The 20,857-nt window shown below is 30.4% G+C and overlaps 3 protein-coding genes and 1 long non-coding RNA gene across 6 annotated transcripts in view; 3 read left to right on the top strand and 1 right to left on the bottom strand.

Moving 5' to 3' along the window:
- The window catches only part of LOC101889232 (lysophospholipid acyltransferase 5), a 451,325-nt gene that overhangs the window by 289,138 nt on the left and 141,330 nt on the right, over window positions 1-20,857 (top strand). The gene's annotated exons all lie outside the window — the stretch shown is intronic.
- The window catches only part of LOC101890244 (phosphatase Herzog), a 197,479-nt gene that overhangs the window by 73,551 nt on the left and 103,071 nt on the right, over window positions 1-20,857 (top strand). The window lies entirely within an intron of this gene.
- Window positions 12,780-16,250, top strand: LOC131803152 (uncharacterized). 2 transcript variants are annotated; one of them, XM_059124238.1, is made up of 5 exons: window positions 12,780-13,461; window positions 15,316-15,439; window positions 15,500-15,729; window positions 15,786-15,939; window positions 16,009-16,250. In XM_059124238.1, exons 2-5 carry the CDS (start codon window positions 15,325-15,327, stop codon window positions 16,134-16,136), a joined length of 627 nt encoding a protein of 208 aa, XP_058980221.1. In that variant the 5' UTR covers window positions 12,780-13,461; window positions 15,316-15,324; the 3' UTR covers window positions 16,137-16,250. The 2 variants fall into 2 exon arrangements, with proteins under 2 accessions (XP_058980221.1, XP_058980220.1); XM_059124237.1 differs by lacking the exon at window positions 12,780-13,461 and having other exon boundaries at window positions 13,899-15,439.
- On the bottom strand, window positions 17,147-18,221 carry LOC131803155 (uncharacterized). Its single transcript, XR_009342490.1, has 2 exons — window positions 17,458-18,221; window positions 17,147-17,388 (listed from the first exon to the last, which is right to left on the bottom strand). It is a non-coding gene; the product is annotated as an uncharacterized LOC131803155 (long non-coding RNA).

Raw genomic sequence — 20,857 nt, 5'->3', positions numbered from 1 at the left:
AATTAATTATTTTGTGGTTATTTGTCAAATGGTGTAGGCGTAAATGTGTGTTACGTGCCAAAATTTCGATATTTTTGCATTTCTTAATAAACTTGTCACGAAACTTATTTACTCCGCAAAAAAAAGAAGCAATAACAATACTAACTGTCATCTACTCATCAATGTTGTGTTCTAGATTAACAATTAATCTGAAAAATTTTAATTAACTTGTCTTTTGGTTGGTTTCGTTGTTGCTGCTGATATGGAAACAGACGCAGACTGCCTGCCTGGCTGGCAGCCAGCCTATATTTCTGTTAAATTATAATTAATCTTCTGCCCTGGCCTCCCCTGTCTGACCCTCCATGTTCTCTCGATGTTATGTGATTTTTCGAAACACATTATTCTTTCACATTTGCATTTGCTGTGCGTTCTGTGTTTTGTTTATTTAACTTTTCTAATTAATTTCTTAGCTATTCCTCTGCCCCCAAATCGCTCACACGCTCATACATCATTATTTGGCTTTTGCTTTCTCAAATGGAATTTGAAATTTTTTAACAAGAATGCGAACACACATATGCTTCTTTGCCCTGCCGCCTGCCTGCCTGCTGCTTATCACCCGGCTTAACATTAGCCAATAAAGATAAAGAGCTTTAATTGAATTATAATGACTTTTCAGCTATTTAACAACAGCACATTTGGTTTTTTTCTCTTCTTTCTTTCTTTTAATGCCAGCTAGGCTCAATTGAAATGGAGGTTTATGTGGTTTTCTTTTCAGTGGATGACTTCCAAGTGATTAAACAGGCAATTGAAAGTTGAAAATGGAAAATCGGAAGGGGGAATGAAATCCTTTTAGAAAGACATAAAAAACCATGAATATGGCCTTGTAAGATTGGAACTTTTACCAATTTTTTTTTTTTTTTAATTTTGAGGCAATTCCAGGACTAAATAAGACAGGAATAGGAAAAAGAAGCTTCTTAAGATTCAGAATCAAGTTATTTCATGAAGATTTGTTGAGTTCTTGAAAAGTTATGGCCCCAAGAAGGTATTAACGAAAAAGACCTGCAAATTATTATAAAGTACATAATTTGACATTATTTTCTAATATCTTTCAAAATTTTAGGACAATTTTCGGTATAAAATTGGAAAGAAATATCTCTTCGCTTCCAAAATCAATTTATTTTAAGAAGATACGTCAATTATTTCAGAAGTTATGGCTTTCAGAACGGATTACCCAAAAAGGGCCAAAAATTTGGTCAGTTTCAGCATTTACATTCTTTTACGTGTATCTCGGGTATTAAAGGAGATAGGTCAACGAAATTTTGTATGGGTTATAATAAAACACTCCTCTCTGAAATACTAAAAACTGGTATCGGAAAACCCACCAATAGCAAGAATTAGCCGTAATCAAAAATATAAATTTCCATACCAAATACCGGTTATGGATTTTTCGTTTTTTTATATAAATGTGGCAATATTTTACAAAATTTTGAAACAATTCCAGGTCAAAATTAGGCAGAAATGTGGAAAATAAGCTTCTTAAGATTCAGAAATCAAGTTATTTCATGAAGATCTGTTGAGTTCTCGAACAGTTATGGCCCCAAGAAGGTATTAACGAAAAAGACCGACAAATTACCACAAAGTACGTAATTTGACATTATTTTCTCATATCTTCAAAATTTTAGGACAAAGTTCGGTAGAAAATTAGAAACAAATATCCCTAAGCTTCCAAAATAAATTTATTTTTCGGAGATACGCCTATTACTTCAGAAGTTATGGCTCCTAGAATGGATTACCCAAAAGGGCCCAAAAATTTGGTCAATTTCCGTACTCGCCTTCTTTTACATGTATCTCGGGTATTTAAGGAGATAGGTTAACCAAATTTTGTATGGGTTATAATTGAGCAATCCTCTCTAAAATACTAAAAAATGGTACCGAAAAAACCGACCAATATTAAGAATGAGCCGTAATCAAAAATATATATCATAGGCTAAAAAAATACAAACACGGAATTATTGTACATAATTAAAATACTGTATGCTTTTATTTTCCAATTCTTTTTATTTCATAAAAATATATCCATTACTTTAGAAATTAGGGCCCCCAGAACGTGATTACCGATAACCCCCTAAAAATATGATACTTTTCCGTATCTGTCTACTTTGGGCCATGTCTCTGGTATTTTGCGAGATATACTTAAGAAATTTGCATCGGTGTAAAGGGAATTTGATTTGCTTTATGAACAAAATTACTTCATACCAATATTTTTCAAATTAAAGCATACTTTTGGGGGAATTTAAAGAAACTTCCTTTGAGAGATTATATCTTTGGAGAAATTAAAAATTTTCGGAGAAATGGACAAATGTATTACTTTGTCTTGGTCCTGGAAATGTTTCTCGGAAACCCCTAACATCTGTATATTTATAAAAAATCCATTGCATACTTTTGGGAATTTTATATAAAAATTTTTACTGCATACTTTTAGGCGAGTTTAAAATATAATTTAATGGGGTTTTCAATATTTTCATTGACAAAAAAGCAAATAATTTTTCTGCTGATTTGTAAAAAAATAGTTGCATACTTTTGGGAAGTTGATATACAAATGATGCTGCATACTTTAGGACTGGTCGAAAAATCGTAATTTTATAGATTTTTTTAAATATGGTTTCATAAAAATCGATATTTTTGCTTTCAATGGAAGTTGGATTTGCAACAAATCAGTTCGATACTTTTGGGAAGTTTCTAACATGTGCATCTTTAAAAATTCGTTTCCATATATTTGGGAAGTTTATATTTTAAATATTTGCATAAAAATGAAATATTAAAATTTTTCTGCTGATTTGTAAAAAAATATTGCATACTTTTGGGAAATTGATATGAAAATAATGCTGCATACTTTGGGGCGGGCCGAAAAAATTATAATTTTATAGATTTATTGTAATACGTTTTTCAATAGTTTCATAAAAAAATAAATATTTTTCTGTCTTTGTCTTTGGATTTGCAACAAATCAATTGCATACTTTTGGGAAGTTGATATACAAACTGTGCAGCATATATTTGGGCGTTTTCACAGATCATAACCTAATATTTTTTTAGTGTAACTAAAATTGAATCCAAAGTTTATTAAAAAAAAAAAATAAAAAAATAAATAAATAATAATAATCATAATAATAATAAATAAAAATAAATAAAAAATACAGCATACTTTTAGGAGATTTTTAAAATAATTTTTTACCGAGTAATAGTTGTTTACTTTGCAATAGTTAAAATTAATCTAGAGTTAATATTTCTCAAAAAATAAATAAATAAAAATAAATAAATAAAAATAAATAAATAAAAAATGCAGCATACTTTTAGGATTTTTTAAAAATAAATTTTACTATGCAATAGTTGTTTACTTTGCAATAGTTTTATAACTAAAAATTAATCGAGAGTTAATATTTCCCAAAAAAAAAATAAATAAATAAATAAAATAAATAAATATGATAATAAAATAAATATATTTTTTTAGGAGACTTTTAAATAATATTTTACCAAGCAATATTTGTTTACTTTGCAATAGATTTATAATTAAAAATTAATCCAGATATAATATTTTTCAAAAAAAAAATAAATAAATAAATAAATAAATAAAATAAAACAAATTTTTAAAAAATTAAAATAATAATTAAATTAATAAAAAATGCAGCATACTTTTATTGGATTTTTTAAATAAATTTTTTACTATACAATATTCCTTTACTTTGCAATAGTTTTATAACTAAAAATTAACCCAGACTTAATATTTCTCAAAAAAAAAGAAATAAATAAAATAAAAAATAAATAAATAAAAAATAAATAAAATAAAAAATAAATAAATTAAAAATGCAGCATACTTTTAGGATATTTTTTTAAAATAATTTTTACTATACAATAGTTGTTTACTTTGCAATAGTTTTATAATTAAAAATTAATCAAGAGTTAATATCTAAAAAATAATAAAATAAATAAAAAATGTAGCATACTTTTAGGAGGCTTACTTTATTTAATTTCTCATTTTGAATTTGTTTCATTGCGGAAAATGTTTGCCTTGCTTGATATTTTCCCAAAAATTGTAGCATACTTTTAGGAGGTTTACATAAATTTCATTTTGAGATTAAAATCCTGCTCTTCTCAATTCGGGCCCACAAAAATTAAACGAAAAAATACGGTTTTTCATTTCAGTTCGTGGTTGATATTTTCCGTTTTATTATAGCATACTTTTAGGGCGTTTTTTTTTTCTATGCGGCCAAATAAATATAATTTTATTTTTGTAATAAAGTTAAACTTGTTTCTATTTTTTATGCCTTTTTTATTTGATTTCTTTTTTCATTGTTTACCGCATCGACCTTCATTAAACCTTAGTTTTTTTGCTGATGATGATGATGATCCTGCGTCATAACTTTGCTGGTTTTCCACAATTAATGAACTGCAATTAATTTGAACAATAAACGCTTACGTTTTGCATGCCTAAACACAAGTTGGCAGAGGAATGCTTGACCCTTAATGCCTATTTGCGTTGCTTCGTCCGTCCTTCCGCCCCTCTCTGTCTTTCACCCCTTCCCCCATTCAACAATAAAAAATAACAAATTTTCTATTAATCAAATGCGAAAGCAAAGGCAGAGCCAGCGCCAGAACTTCATTAGTAAGCGTTGACCTTAACCTTTGCTTGGGCCGGACCGTTCCGTCCCGTCTTTTTTTTTGCTGCAGGCAATGCGGAAAATTATTCAAATTCCTCAAAGGGAACTATTTCGTCACTATCAAAGGAAGCAGTTGACATGTAATAATAAATTAGTCCGGAGGAGGGAGGGAGTAGGGCAGAGCAGGGGTTCCGCTCTCAAATGTTAAGGGCAAAAAAAAATTCCAGTCACAAACAAAGCTATCGCTTAAAAATGTCAACAGCAGAGTGGAATTATTTTTCTGGTCTCCCTGTCGGAGGGTGTCTGTCGGTCTCAATAAATTTTTTTTTCGTTATTTTTTACTCAAATATTTATTTTACTGTTGTGCTAACTTATCTTGTTCACTTGTTTCTGTATTTAATTTTTTTGCTTGGCACTTTTTTTAGTAGCTTCTTTTTGTTGTTGTGGCTGTTATTTTTATATAATTTCTTTGTCACGTGTTGTGAATGATAAAATTATTTTGCAGGAGCCTGTGTAGGGGGGGTGAATAATAAAAACGCTCACAAATCATTAAATGTTTTCGCAACAACAAAAAACACGAAAATAAGTAACAATTATGATATGATCTCATCAGAGCGCAACGCGCAAAAATCAAGGCGAGAACAGCACAACAACAAAAAAAAATGAATTCAAGCAAAATTATATCATTATTTAGAGCTGGTGCAAAAAAAAAACATCTTTCAATTGTTCGACAAAAAAAAAAAAAAAAAAAAATCTGTTCTTTTTTTTTCTATAAACAATTTCAAAGTTGGGGAATTGCCTTGCCTCGACATTGCGATAAGACCATGTAGCAACAGTTCAATTCCTCTGTTTTTTTTTTTTTTTTTTGATGAAAGCATTTCTTTTGTTAATTATGCTCAGATTTTAATTAAAAAAAATCTTGCAAACACATTTTTTCTGTTTTAATAAAATCGTTATGAACACATTTCCATTAACATTTTTGCGAAATTCTCCACATGAGACACTTGCTATAATTTTTATAGCAACTTAGTAGAGAGGTGTTGGATGAATAAATATTTGAAATTCCTCATAATATAAACAAAATAAGTTAAAATTATGTTTTAAGAAAATTTTTGAATAATTTTTTTAAATCTCTAGACTTGCTATAATTTTTATGGCAAATCAAAAATTGTCCAAAAAAGATAAAAAATTATTATAAAAAATGTACTTTTGGGGTAAAGGTGTCATAAGTGATCGATCCGCAATGAATTTTTTGCAAAATTTGGAACTTGAGACACTTGCTATAATTTTTATAGCAAACAAAAATTTGCCTGAAATTGGAAATATGAACACAGAAAATGTACTTTTGTGGTATAAATATCCTAACTGATTGATTTTCTTTAAATATTCTGCAATTTTTCAATTCGAGACACTTGCTATAATTTTTATAGCAAATAAAAAATGATCCAAAAAAATTAAAAAAATTGTTATAAAAAATGTACTTTTGAGCTGAAAATGTCATAGCTGATCGATCCCCAATGAATTTTTTGAGAAATTCGGAAATTGAGACACTTGCTATAATTTTTATAGCAAATAAAAAATTGTCTGAAATTGGAAAAATGAACACAGGAAATGTATATTGGTGGTATAAATATCGTAACTGATTGATTTTCATTAAATTTTCTGCAATTTTCCAATTTGAGACACTTGCTATAATTTTTATAGCAAATAAAAAATGATCCAAAAAATTAAAAATTTGTTATAAAAATTTATTTTTGTGTGAAAATTATCATAACTGATTGATATCCAATGACATTTTTGCGAAATTCGGAACTTGCTATAATTTTTATAGCAACTTAGTAGAGAGGTGTTGGAAGAAAAAAATTTTGAAATTCCTCAAAATATAAACAAAATAAGTTAAAATTCTGTTTAAATAAAAATTTTAGATGATTTTTTCAAACCTCAAGACTTGCTATAATTTTTATAGCAAATCAAAAATTGTCCAAAAAAGATAAAAATTGTTATAAAAAATTTACTTTTGGGGTAAAAATGTCTTAACTTATAGATCCTCAAAGAAATTTCTGCGAAATTCGGATCTTGAGACACTTGCTATAATTTTTATAGCAAATGAAAAATTGTCTGAAATTGAAAAAATGAACACAGAAAATGTACTTTTATGGTAAAAATGTCATAAATAATTGATCTCCAATGAAAATTCTGCGAAATTTGCAACTTGAGACACTTGCTATAATTTTTTATAGCAACTCAGTAGAGAGCTCTAGGACGAACAAATGTTAGAAATTCCTCATTATATAAACAAAATAAGTTAAAATTATGTTTAATGAAAATTTTTGGATGATTTTTTCAAATCTCAAGACTTGCTATAATTTTTATAGGAAATAAAAAATTATACAAAAAAAAAAAAACAAAAATTATTGTAAAAAATTTACTTTTGAGGTAAAAGTGTCATAACTGTTCGATTTCCAATGAATTTTTTTACGAAAATAGCAACCTGAGACACTTGCTACAATTTTTTATAGCAACTCAGTAGAGAGGTGTTGGACGAATAAATGTTTGAAATTCCTCATTATATAAACAAAATAAGTCAATATGACGTTTAAAGAAACATTTTGAATGATTTTTTCAAATCTCAAGACTTGCTATAATTTTTATAGCAAATCAAAAATTGTCCAAAACAGATAAAAATTGTTATAAAAAATTCAATTTTGTGGTAAAAATATCACAACTGATTGATCTCCAACGAATTTTCTGCGAAAATTGCAACTTGAGACACTTGCTATAATTTTTATAGCAAATAAAAAATTGTCTGAAATTGGGAAAATGAATACAGAAAATGTACTTTTGTGGTATAAATATCCTATCTGATTGATTTTCTTTAAATTTTCTGCTATTTTCCAATTTGAGACACTTGCTATAATTTTTATAGCAAATCAAAAAAATGGGCCAAAATACCGTAGAGCAACATTTGGGCAGCGTGTGACGGCGGTTTCATTGGCCGTTTGCCAAGGGTGACCAATTTGAACAAATCTAAATTTATTCTAAAATTTGATGCTATTTCTGACATTTTTTTGCTTTCATTAAATAAAAAAATATATATGTAAAAATTATGGCATTTGACTTTGTTGCATTTTTTGTATTTCACCCTGTATAGTTTTTGGGAATTTTTTGGAACATTTTTGAAAGTCCTAAATTTTTATAGCATCCTATAATTTTTATAGCATCAACAAATTAGGCAGAAATAAACATATTTAACATAAAAAGTTGATTTTTAATATATTTTTCTTTTCTTCTTATTTTTTCAGGTAAGCGATTCCAGCATTTTTTTGAATTCATAGCAGCATTTGGTAAGATGTCGAGGACTTTGACAATTTCTCGCATGCTATAAAAAATTTAACAATTTCATTTTTTTGAGGAATTGGTGATATAATTGCCTAAAAGCCAAATGAATTCTATAAAATATTATTATTTTTTTTTATTTCACATCCATAGGGTTTCCAGATTTTTCTCGCATGCTATAGAAAAGTCTCAAGTTTGATTTTTCGGAAAATTAAAGGTGGAATTCTTTAAAAAAATCATGGTGGCATTATGAAAACGTAATAAAATCCATTTTCAGTTGATTTTTAAATGATTTTACATTTTTCTCGCATGCAATAGAAAAGACTCAAGTTAGGATTTTTTCAAAATTTAAGATGGAATTCTTTTAAAAATCATGGGGGCATTATGAAAAACTAATAAAAAACATTTTCAGTTGCATTTTTAAATGATTTTACATTTTTCTCGCATGCTATAGAAAAGTCTCAAGTTTGATTTTTCCGGAAATTAAGGATGGAATTCTTTAAAAAATCATGACAGTGTTGTGAAAAACTAATTAAATCCTTTTTCAGTTGATTATTTCATTTTTTTACATTTTCTCGCATGCTATAGAAAAGTCTTAAGTTTGATTTTTCGAGAAATTAAACGTGGAATTCTTTAGAAAAGTCTTATGTTTGATTTTTCGAGAAATTAAACGTGGAATTCTTTAAAAAAATCCTGGGGGCGTTATGAAAAACTAATTAAAACCATTTTAATTCGATTTTTTGAATGTTTTAACATTTTTCTCGCATGCTATAAAAAAATCTCAAGTTTGTTTTTTCGAGAAATTAAGGATGGAATTCTTTATAAAATCATGAGATTATTATGAAAAAGTAATTAAATCCATTTTCAGTTGATTTCTTAAATGTTTTTAAATTTTTCTCGCATGCGATAGAAAAGTCTCAAGTTTGATTTTCCTGGAATTTAAATGTGGAATTCTTTAAAAAATCATGGGGGCATTATGAAAATGAAATAAAATACATTTTCAGTTGATTTTTTTTAAAAAAAAAAAGTCTCAAGTTTGATTTTTCGGGAAATTAAGGGTGGAAATCATTAAATAATCATGTGAATGTTATAAAAACCCAATATAATAAATTTTCAGTTGATTTTTTGGAATTATAGCATGCTATAAAAATGTTGTACATTTTTTAAAAACTCAATTTTTCCGTGTTTTTTTATTGCATTTAATTTGAAACAGAAACTTCAGACAAAATCGCTTAATATGCTCATCATTCTTGTTTTATTTTTGGTTATTGCAAAGGGGAGCCATAAAAATTATTTCATGTTAAACAGATTTTTTGATTGGTATACTGTTTTTTGCTGGCTGGCTTTTCTGCTGTGTTTTTTTATACCCTACACCACAAGGTGGTCAGGGTATTATGTCTTTGTGCATTTGTTTGTAATAGGCAAATGGAAACGAGATAGACCCATAGTTCCTTTTGATGATCTGCATAGAATCACATTCTGAGTCGATTTATGCATGTCCGCCCATCCGTCTGTCCATGTATTTTTGTTAACAAAGTACAGTTCGAATTTATTGCCCTATCCAGATGAAATTTTGCACAAATCATTTGTTTGGCCCAAGGACGAACCCTATTGAAATTTGAGATAATCGGTCAAAATGTAGATATAGCTCCCATATATAACTTCGTCCGATTTGCCTTTTATTGTGCACCAAACGTGTAATATCAGTAATATCAAATAGTATGGAATTTTGCACATACAACCAAATTAGGCCTAAAAATAAGTACGCCAAATTTGTTCGAAATCGGTTCAGATATAGCTATAGCTCCTATATATACGGTTCATCCAATTTGTTATTTTTTGTCCTCCGCAGCCGTAATATGCACTCTGTAACAACAATATTTGGGGACACATATCAAATACAGCTCAGAAATATCTTTGCCAAATTTTATCGAGATCGGTAAAGGGTTTGGATATATCTCCCATAAATAACTTCGTCCGATTTACCTTTTATTGTGCACCAAACGTCTAATATTTGTCCAAATAGCATGGAATTTGGCACATACGGCCGAATTGAGTCTAGAAGCTAGTATGCCAAATTTGATCGAAATCGGTTCAGATATAGCTATAGCTCCAATATATTTTTTGTCATCCGATTTGTTATTTTTGTCCTCCGCAGCCGTAATATGCGCTATGTAACAACAATATTTGGGGAAATATATCAAATGCCGCTCAGAAATATCTTTGCCAAATTTTATCAAGATCGGTTCAGAATTTGGATATATCTCCCATATATAACTTCGTCCGATTTATCTTTTATTGTCCACCAAACGTCTAATATTTGTCCAAATGGGATGGAATTTGGCACATACGGCCGAATTGAGTCTAGAAGCTAGTATGCCAAATTTGGTGAAGATCGGTTCAGTTATAGCTATAGCTCCCATATATACGGTTCATCCGATTTGTTATTTTTTGTCCTCCGCAGCCGTAATATGCACTTTGTAACAACAATATTTGGGGAAATATATCAAATAAAGCTCAGAAATATCTTTGCCAAATTTTATCGAGATCAGTTCAGGATTTGGATGTATCTCCCATATATAACTTCGTCCGATTTACCTTGTATTGTGCACCAAACGTCTAATATTTGTCCAAATGGCATGAAATTTGGCACTTACGACCGAATTGAGTCTAGAAGCTAGTATGTCAAATTTGATCGGAATCGGTTCAGATATAGCTAAAGCTCCCATATATATGTTGTATATATCCGATTTGTTATTTTTTGTCCTCGGCAGCCGTAATATGCACACTCAAATACAGCTCTGAAATATTTTTGCCAAATTTTATCGAGATCGGTTCAGATTTGGATATAGCTCCCATATATATCAAATGGTTCTCCCATAAAAAAACTTTTAATTGTTATGCGGAGCTCTAAACTAAATTAGCAAAGTGGTGTAGGATATCATAAAGTCGGCCCCGCCCGACTTTAAGACTTTCTTTACTGGTTTGTAAATTAGCTTTGACGTAAGCATTTGCCAAGCTGCTGCTTGCTTTCCCCTACCCAGCTTAGCCTTAGTTAGTGGCAAATGCTTTTTCAATTTTAAAGGGAATAAATCCAGTAATTCATTCATTCCCTCGTTTTTTTTTTTTTGGTGGTTATCTTCAGTTTCAAGGCCAGAGGGAAGGGCGGGGAGAGTCTCCGAGCGGTTAGGGTTTTGTGCAACCAAAGGGCATTCTGGTGCCGTTAACCGTATTAGACGTGACATAAGCACTGGTCGTTTGTTTTTTTGTTGTCTTGCTTTCTTTACATTTATTGTCACAATAAATGCGAAAAAGGCATTTGTGGTGGTAATGCTATGAGAGAGAGAGAGAGAGAGAGGGAGAGAGAGTGTGTGTGCCATTGCAGTTGAGTGGAGCTGCTGCTGCTGCAACCACAATAATACAAGGCAATACCCAATAAACCATTTCATTAACCCATCTTAAATGAATACAAAAATAAACTTACAATAAGCCATTTTCTACAACCTGTTATAAGCATACTTATGATTGGTTTGTTAAAGTAGAAAATATGAATACTTTTATAACCGTGTGTTAAAAACGGTTAAAATAGTAATTGTATTTGCAATAACACTTGCAAAACATTTGCTAGAATAATATATTTGCAAATGCGATTACAAATGACTTATGTTCGCAAGATTTATATAAGAATTTTCGAAATAACATTTTCAAACTGAGCTTCAAAAACGGTTAGCATTGCAACAATATTTGCAATAACACTTGCAATACACTTTGTCAGAATATTAATTTTGCAAATGTGATTGGAAAAGACTTATGCTCGCTATAATTTTACAAATGTCTTTGCCAAGCAGGGTTTTAAAAACGCGTAGCATTGTAACTGTTTGCAATAACATTTGTTATACATTTCGTGCGAACAACAATTTCGCAAATGTGTTTGCAAACGACTTATGCTTGCAACAGTTTTACAAATGTTTTGTAAATTGTATCCCGTTATTTTAACAGGAGTGTTTTGCAATATTCTGATTTACTTCATTCTCCGAGTTTTATTTGAAGAGTGAAGATTAAAAAGTGCCCAATAAAAAGTGAACGGTTGCCAAAACTCCAAATTTTACAAAAAACTGTTGGCGAAAGCTACTAGTAGACGAACTGGCGCAAAAGATGTGTTGGAAGGGGACAGAGGAGAAAAAAAGTGTACGCAGCCTCAGTTCAGCAAAAGCAATAAGAAGTAAGTAATTTACACGTGTTCTTAATTTACATATTTACTTGCTTTTCTAATTCTTTTCAAATATTATAGATGCAGCAATTTCTATTGGATTGAGCGAGGATGAATATATAAAAAGCACAAAATCTTTTTTCCAGTTCGCGAAAAATAGGCAAGAATCAAAACAAAAATATACTCCAAAGACAAAAAACAAAAATTAATTTTTTTCTTATGTTAGTAATATACCTTATATTAATAATACACCTGATAAAAATGTACAAAATAAAAATTAAACTATAAAAAATAATAAAATTAAAAGGTTTATAAAACTATTACGAAGATAAGTTTAATTTATATATGATAAGAAAACTATTTTTCTTCAAGCATAGTTAATAATTAGACTTCTATGCTTGTTGCAAACTATAAACCAGCAATATTAAAGCAAGGGTTCAATTTGATTTATTCAGCAATTGTTTACAAGCCTTTCATAATAGTAATAACAAGCTTATTCTAAGATTAAAGTTACTAGCTTGTTTCATACTATTGACTAGTAATATTATCACAAGGGTTCAATTTTCATTATTCCCAATAAACCATTTCATTAACCCATCTTAAATGAATACAAAAATAAACTTACAATAAGCCATTTTCTACAACCTGTTATAAGCATACTTATGATTGGTTTGTTAAAGTAGAAAATATGAATACTTTTATAACCGTGTGTTAAAAACGGTTAAAATAGTAATTGTATTTGCAATAACACTTGCAAAACATTTGCTAGAATAATATATTTGCAAATGCGATTACAAATGACTTATGTTCGCAAGATTTATATAAGAATTTTCGAAATAACATTTTCAAACTGAGCTTCAAAAACGGTTAGCATTGCAACAATATTTGCAATAACACTTGCAATACACTTTGTCAGAATATTAATTTTGCAAATGTGATTGGAAAAGACTTATGCTCGCTATAATTTTACAAATGTCTTTGCCAAGCAGGGTTTTAAAAACGCGTAGCATTGTAACTGTTTGCAATAACATTTGTTATACATTTCGTGCGAACAACAATTTCGCAAATGTGTTTGCAAACGACTTATGCTTGCAACAGTTTTACAAATGTTTTGTAAATTGTATCCCGTTATTTTAACAGGAGTGTTTTGCAATATTCTGATTTACTTCATTCTCCGAGTTTTATTTGAAGAGTGAAGATTAAAAAGTGCCCAATAAAAAGTGAACGTAAAAATAAAAGTCAACTTAATTGAATAATTATTATATTATATAATTGACACAGGTACGTATTAAGTCATATTTTAAATATGCCGTACAAATTAAAACATAGTGTTCGTAAAGAATCAAAAGAAATTGTTGAATTGTTGTTAAATGCTAAAAAACGTAAAGAAGACGATTCCAACGAAGATGTAGTCGGCGCCAGTGAAAGTGGTTCTTATTCGAGTGATGACAATTTAAATAAAATAGAGTTTTCCAGTTCGGACGACAATGCCGAATTTATAGATTCAGCTGATATAAAGAGTGAAATTGCAGCTTGGGCTATCAAACACACAATAACAACTAGTGCTACAAATGATTTGCTGAATATTTTAAGAAAATTCTTTCCTTTTTTACCAAAAGATGCTAGGACATTAAAACAAACACCGCGCGATGCACCGATAGTTGCAATACAAGGAGGAAACTATGTACATTACGAATTGAAAGATTGTCTAACCGATTTCTTGTCATGCACGAAAAAATATCTAAAGACTTCTATTGATTTAAATATTAACATAGATGGATTACCGGTAGCAAAAAGTTCATTAGCACAAGCCTGGCCCGTTCTTATTAATGTCAATGACACTGATTTTGTGCATACAGTTGGTATTTATAGTGGAAACAGTAAGCCAATAGATGTTAATGAGTTTTTAGGTCCCTTTATCAAAGAATTAACCGAGCTTATGAAGGACAATTTTTCGTTTGATAATAAGACATATAAAGTTAACTGTAGAGCTTTCATATGTGATGCGCCGGCAAGGTCACTAGTTCTGGGAATAAAAACTCATACTGGATACAGTTGTTGCCACAAATGCAACCAGAAGGGTGATCATATAAACAACCGCATGGTGTTCAAATATGAAGAGAACACATTACGCACTGATGAAAATTTTAGAAAACGCTTAGATAAAAATCATCACAAAATACATAATCACATGGCCATAGAAGACTTGCCAATAGACCTAATAACATCGTTTCCCATGGATTATATGCATGTGGTTTGCCTGGGTGTTGTCAAAACTTTAATGACTTCATGGATAAAAAAGAGAAATACAACATCATCCCTTTCAAGGGACAAAATTACAATATTAAACAATCTTCTCTTGTGTTTAAAAGGACAACTTCCTCGTGAGTTTAGAAGAAGTACAAGAGATCTCAATGAGTTTGATCGGTATAAAGCAACTGAATTGCGAACATTTCTTTTGTATGTTGGTCCGTTTATCTTAAAAGGAATTTTGGATGACGAGCGGTATTTTCATTTTCTGCAATTGAGTTTAGCTATTAGAATTTTGTTAAGCCCTGAACAATGTAGATCAAAGAATAAGTGCGCTGACGCATTATTAAAGAATTGTTTGAAGTATTTGCCTAAATTTTATGACGAAAGTATTTCAACGTACAATTTTCATTGTCTCACTCACCTAGCCAGCGATTGTTTGCAATATGGATCATGTGAAACTTTTAGTGCATTTAAATTTGAAAATAAGCTGGGAATGTTGAAAAGGCTTTTAAAGAAAAAAAAATAATATATCGGCTCAACTATATAATCGACTAGTGGAGCAAAGTATCAACATCTCACATAGGGATAATACACAACCCAAAATATGTGCATTTTTTTCAGTAGTCCACCCTAATAATTATTATAAAGCTCAAAATAATCTATATCGCGTGTCATCAATAAGCAATCAAGATAGTAAAGTCATTGGACAGAAAGTTTTGAATTTGAGTTCAATGTTCCATAATCCACTGGAATCGTCTCTTCTTGATATTTGGCAAACAACTAAGTTAACAGTTTCACAAGAATCCTACCAACATAGCTTGAAAGACATTACTAAAATCTGTGCTTTAAGAAACAAAAATGATGAATTTGGCTTTTTTCCAGTTATACACTATGACTGAGGACAGTAACATAAATTTCAACAACATATTCAACAACTCGCATAATCTTACTTCCTTACAACCAGTATTAAATAATATGGGCCCCCTACAACCTGTGACACTAGAAGGTAAATATTTCGATGGTATAATGGACACCAATTGCCGATATTTTTTCTAATTCTTTTCAGGGATGGTGGCACATTTTTCAAAAGCAATTGAACCCATGTTTATTAGGCTTACTAATGAAGTCACTTCATTACGTCATGAAATAAATGTCCTGCGTAATGAAGTTAAGGAATTGAAGAAGGAGAAATCGCTTGTTGAGTTGTTGATGCCTGAAAGCCCTTTTAAAAATATAGACGAGTTTATGGATTTCGAAAAAAAATTGCAGGAAGACAAAAAGTTTTTGAATATGTTTGTAAGTAGCAAAGGAAAATTAACCGTAACCTAATAATATAATAAACTTCTTCTAAGGGAAAGGAGCTGTTAACGGTTGCCAAAACTCCAAATTTTACAAAAAACTGTTGGCGAAAGCTACTAGTAGACGAACTGGCGCAAAAGATGTGTTGGAAGGGGACAGAGGAGAAAAAAAGTGTACGCAGCCTCAGTTCAGCAAAAGCAATAAGAAGTAAGTAATTTACACGTGTTCTTAATTTACATATTTACTTGCTTTTCTAATTCTTTTCAAATATTATAGATGCAGCAATTTCTATTGGATTGAGCGAGGATGAATATATAAAAAGCACAAAATCTTTTTTCCAGTTCGCGAAAAATAGGCAAGAATCAAAACAAAAATATACTCCAAAGACAAAAAACAAAAATTAATTTTTTTCTTATGTTAGTAATATACCTTATATTAATAATACACCTGATAAAAATGTACAAAATAAAAATTAAACTATAAAAAATAATAAAATTAAAAGGTTTATAAAACTATTACGAAGATAAGTTTAATTTATATATGATAAGAAAACTATTTTTCTTCAAGCATAGTTAATAATTAGACTTCTATGCTTGTTGCAAACTATAAACCAGCAATATTAAAGCAAGGGTTCAATTTGATTTATTCAGCAATTGTTTACAAGCCTTTCATAATAGTAATAACAAGCTTATTCTAAGATTAAAGTTACTAGCTTGTTTCATACTATTGACTAGTAATATTATCACAAGGGTTCAATTTTCATTATTCTATAATTATTAAATTGCCTTTCATAACAGTAATCATAACAGTTTTCTAAGCTTAAGACTTATGATAGTAAGTTTGTTACAAACTTATTTTAAAGCGTTTTGGTTTGTTGGGTAAGCGCATAAATATTTGTGTATGTGTGAGTGAGTAGCTGAGTGTGTGTGTGTATTCATACCCAACAAACCAAAACGATTTAAAATAAGTTTGTAACAAACTTACTATCATAAGTCTTAAGCTTAGAAAACTGTTATGATTACTGTTATGAAAGGCAATTTAATAATTATAGAACCCAACAAACCAAAACGATTTAAAATAAGTTTGTAACAAACTTACTATCATAAGTCTTAAGCTTAGAAAACTGTTATGATTACTGTTATGAAAGGCAATTTAATAATTATAGAATAATGAAAATTGAACCCTTGTGATAATATTACTAGTCAATAGTATGAAACAAGCTAGTAACTTTAATCTTAGAATAAGCTTGTTATTACTATTATGAAAGGCTTGTAAACAATTGCTGAATAAATCAAATTGAACCCTTGCTTTAATATTGCTGGTTTATAGTTTGCAACAAGCATAGAAGTCTAATTATTAACTATGCTTGAAGAAAAATAGTTTTCTTATCATATATAAATTAAACTTATCTTCGTAATAGTTTTATAAACCTTTTAATTTTATTATTTTTTATAGTTTAATTTTTATTTTGTACATTTTTATCAGGTGTATTATTAATATAAGGTATATTACTAACATAAGAAAAAAATTAATTTTTGTTTTTTGTCTTTGGAGTATATTTTTGTTTTGATTCTTGCCTATTTTTCGCGAACTGGAAAAAAGATTTTGTGCTTTTTATATATTCATCCTCGCTCAATCCAATAGAAATTGCTGCATCTATAATATTTGAAAAGAATTAGAAAAGCAAGTAAATATGTAAATTAAGAACACGTGTAAATTACTTACTTCTTATTGCTTTTGCTGAACTGAGGCTGCGTACACTTTTTTTCTCCTCTGTCCCCTTCCAACACATCTTTTGCGCCAGTTCGTCTACTAGTAGCTTTCGCCAACAGTTTTTTGTAAAATTTGGAGTTTTGGCAACCGTTCACTTTTTATTGGGCACTTTTTAATCTTCACTCTTCAAATAAAACTCGGAGAATGAAGTAAATCAGAATATTGCAAAACACTCCTGTTAAAATAACGGGATACAATTTACAAAACATTTGTAAAACTGTTGCAAGCATAAGTCGTTTGCAAACACATTTGCGAAATTGTTGTTCGCACGAAATGTATAACAAATGTTATTGCAAACAGTTACAATGCTACGCGTTTTTAAAACCCTGCTTGGCAAAGACATTTGTAAAATTATAGCGAGCATAAGTCTTTTCCAATCACATTTGCAAAATTAATATTCTGACAAAGTGTATTGCAAGTGTTATTGCAAATATTGTTGCAATGCTAACCGTTTTTGAAGCTCAGTTTGAAAATGTTATTTCGAAAATTCTTATATAAATCTTGCGAACATAAGTCATTTGTAATCGCATTTGCAAATATATTATTCTAGCAAATGTTTTGCAAGTGTTATTGCAAATACAATTACTATTTTAACCGTTTTTAACACACGGTTATAAAAGTATTCATATTTTCTACTTTAACAAACCAATCATAAGTATGCTTATAACAGGTTGTAGAAAATGGCTTATTGTAAGTTTATTTTTGTATTCATTTAAGATGGGTTAATGAAATGGTTTATTGGGTATGTTTGCTTAGAGGAGGTATGGTGTACATGACATTTTGCATATGGCCATCATCATGTGTAGATGAGTGTGTGTGTGAGAGAGTGTGTGTTTCTAATTCTTTTGCATTTCCTTTGTATTTTCCTTGGGTTCTTCGTTTCTTTCTTTTTTTTCTGTGGCTCATTTCTTTCTATCCCCATATCTATTTCTTTGAACAACAGAACCACATCCAATGTTATTTTTTTTTCGTTTTTTTCCTTCAAATCTTTTATGAAAAACTTCATATCTTACTTTGGGTCTTCCCCGGCCTCCCTGGGACCGGCCACGACATATATACAGGGTGAGATGAAATAAGAAATAACTGCAATAAAGTCAAACGCCATAATTTTAAAATTTTTTATACCCTCCACCATAGTATTGAGGAGGGTATATTATAGAGGGTATAGTATGGAGGGTATATTAAGTTTGTCATTCCGTTTGTAACACCTCGAAATATACATTTTCAGACCCAACAAAGTATAAATATTTTCTTGATCAGCATAAAATTCTATGGCGATTTAGCGATGTCCGTCCGACGGTCCGTCTGTCTGTCCGCCTGTGAAAATAACTCCAGTAGCTTCCGAATGAATTGAAGTAGATTGATAAAATTTTACTCAAATGTATATAATGTCTGCAGGACTTTTGGTATTGAAAATGGGCCATGTAGGTCCTCGTCTTCGTATGGCCCCCATATAAATGGTACCTCCCGATATTCGGTATTTTGATGATTTTAGCGACATTATTCACCGGAATTGTTTGAAATTTGGTATTTAAAGTTCGTTATGGATACTACAGCCTGTGACAGAAAATTATCTGTACAGGTCCACGTCTTCGTATGGCCCCCATATAACGGTACCTCCCCATATATTCGGTATTTTAATGATTTTAGCGACATTATTCAACGGAATTCTTTCAAATTTGGTATTTGAAATTGGTAATGGGTATTACAGCCTATGACAGAAAATTATCTGTGCAGGTCCACGTCTTCGTATGGCCCCCATATAACGGTACCTCCCGATATATTCGGTATTTTAATGATTTTAGCGATATTTTTTACCGGAATTGTTTCAAATTTGCTATTTGAAGTTCGTCATGGATACTACAGCCTGTGACAGAAAATTGTCTGTGTGGGTCCACGTCTTCGTATAGCCCCCATATAAGTGTACCTCCTGATATTCGGTATTTTGATGATTTTAGCGATATTTTTCTGCGGAATTCTTTCAAATTTGGTATTTGAAGTTTGAAATAAATACTACAGCCTATGACAGAAAATTGTCTGTGCAGGTCCATGTCTTCGTATAGTTCCCATATAACGGTACCTCCCGATATCCGGCATTTTGATGATTTTAGCGACATTATTCATCGGAATTATTTCAAATTTTGTAGTTGAAGTTCGTAAGGGATACTACAGCCTATGACAAAAAATTGTCTGTGTAGATCCACGTCTTCGCATGGTCCCCATATAAGGGTACCTACCCATATTCGGTATTTTGAAGATTTTAGCGATATTTTTCACCGGAGTTGTTTCAAATGCGGTATTTAAAGTTTGAAATGAATGCTACAGCCTATGACAGAAAATTGTTGAACAGCTGTCGGACAAGTGGCTTAGAAATGACAGCAGTCTGAAGTGGGTTGTAGTTTTTTTTTTTTTTTCAGCTCACCCTGTGTGTATATGCTTCTATGACGCCTTGTCAAGTTCCTCAAGTGATGTCTATTCAAATGGCAAAAAAAAAGAACGGCAAACGGCCACAACAACAGTCCGTCTTCGTCATCATCATCATTCCCCTCATCCCTCGTCATCCACCAACCACATCATCATCATCATCTTCCACATTAGAACTTCATTATGAGCATAACCAACCGACATACAACACCACCACCACATACGTGGTGATGTACGTCAAACACAAAACGCACGAATACAAGACGTGCAACAACAACAACAAATTATTAAACTGTGCGGTCGCAGATATATTTGAACTGTCGTTGACTTTTTTAATAAAGATTGGGAACGGTGTTGTTGTCGTCGTCGGTGGATATGAAAATAAAAAAAAATTAATCTTTACCATGGGTGTGTCGCCGCCCTTGTTTTTGCTGTCACCAATAAAGGTAGTACGTTTTGCAATCGCAAAACCCAAGAAAACAAAAAAAAAAAAAAAAAAAAAAAAACAACAACAACTGAAATTAAGATAAGGCAACAAACGTTTGTGGTTATTTTGTTGGGTTTTCTACGGATATTAAATAACAAATAAATCATAAATTGAATGACATTTTTTCTTTAAAATTTTGCAGAAATACACCTTTTCAGAACTTGCCATAATTTTTATGGCATGACAAATGCAAAGAAAATGTCACATATCGACTGCCTATAACCTAAATACCTGGTTTTTATTAATTTTTTCCCAGATTTTCGTACTTGAGACACTTGCTATAATTTTTATAGCATCTCTAAATATGGGTGTTTTAAAGAAATGTTTCGAATTTTATTAATTGCTGGGTCCGAAAAATGTGGAAAATTAATTTTTTAATTTTATTTTTAGGAAAATTTAAATTTTGGACTTGCTATAATTTTTTATAGCAAGTCAAAAATA

The sequence above is a fragment of the Musca domestica genome, unplaced genomic scaffold (assembly GCF_030504385.1).
Source record: "Musca domestica strain aabys unplaced genomic scaffold, Musca_domestica.polishedcontigs.V.1.1 27, whole genome shotgun sequence".
NCBI classification, from domain to species: Eukaryota; Metazoa; Arthropoda; class Insecta; order Diptera; family Muscidae; genus Musca; species Musca domestica.
This window is presented reverse-complemented; position numbering and strand designations above follow the sequence as displayed.

Coding starts and splice junctions, on each gene's coding strand:
- LOC131803152 (XM_059124237.1), top strand. CDS start 15,292: ATGATGAATTTGGCTTTTTTCCAGTTATACACTATGACTGAGGACAGT. Junction 15,730..15,785: donor AAAAGTTTTTGAATATGTTT/GTAAGTAGCAAA, acceptor ACTTCTTCTAAG/GGAAAGGAGCTGTTAACGGT. Junction 15,940..16,008: donor TTCAGCAAAAGCAATAAGAA/GTAAGTAATTTA, acceptor CAAATATTATAG/ATGCAGCAATTTCTATTGGA.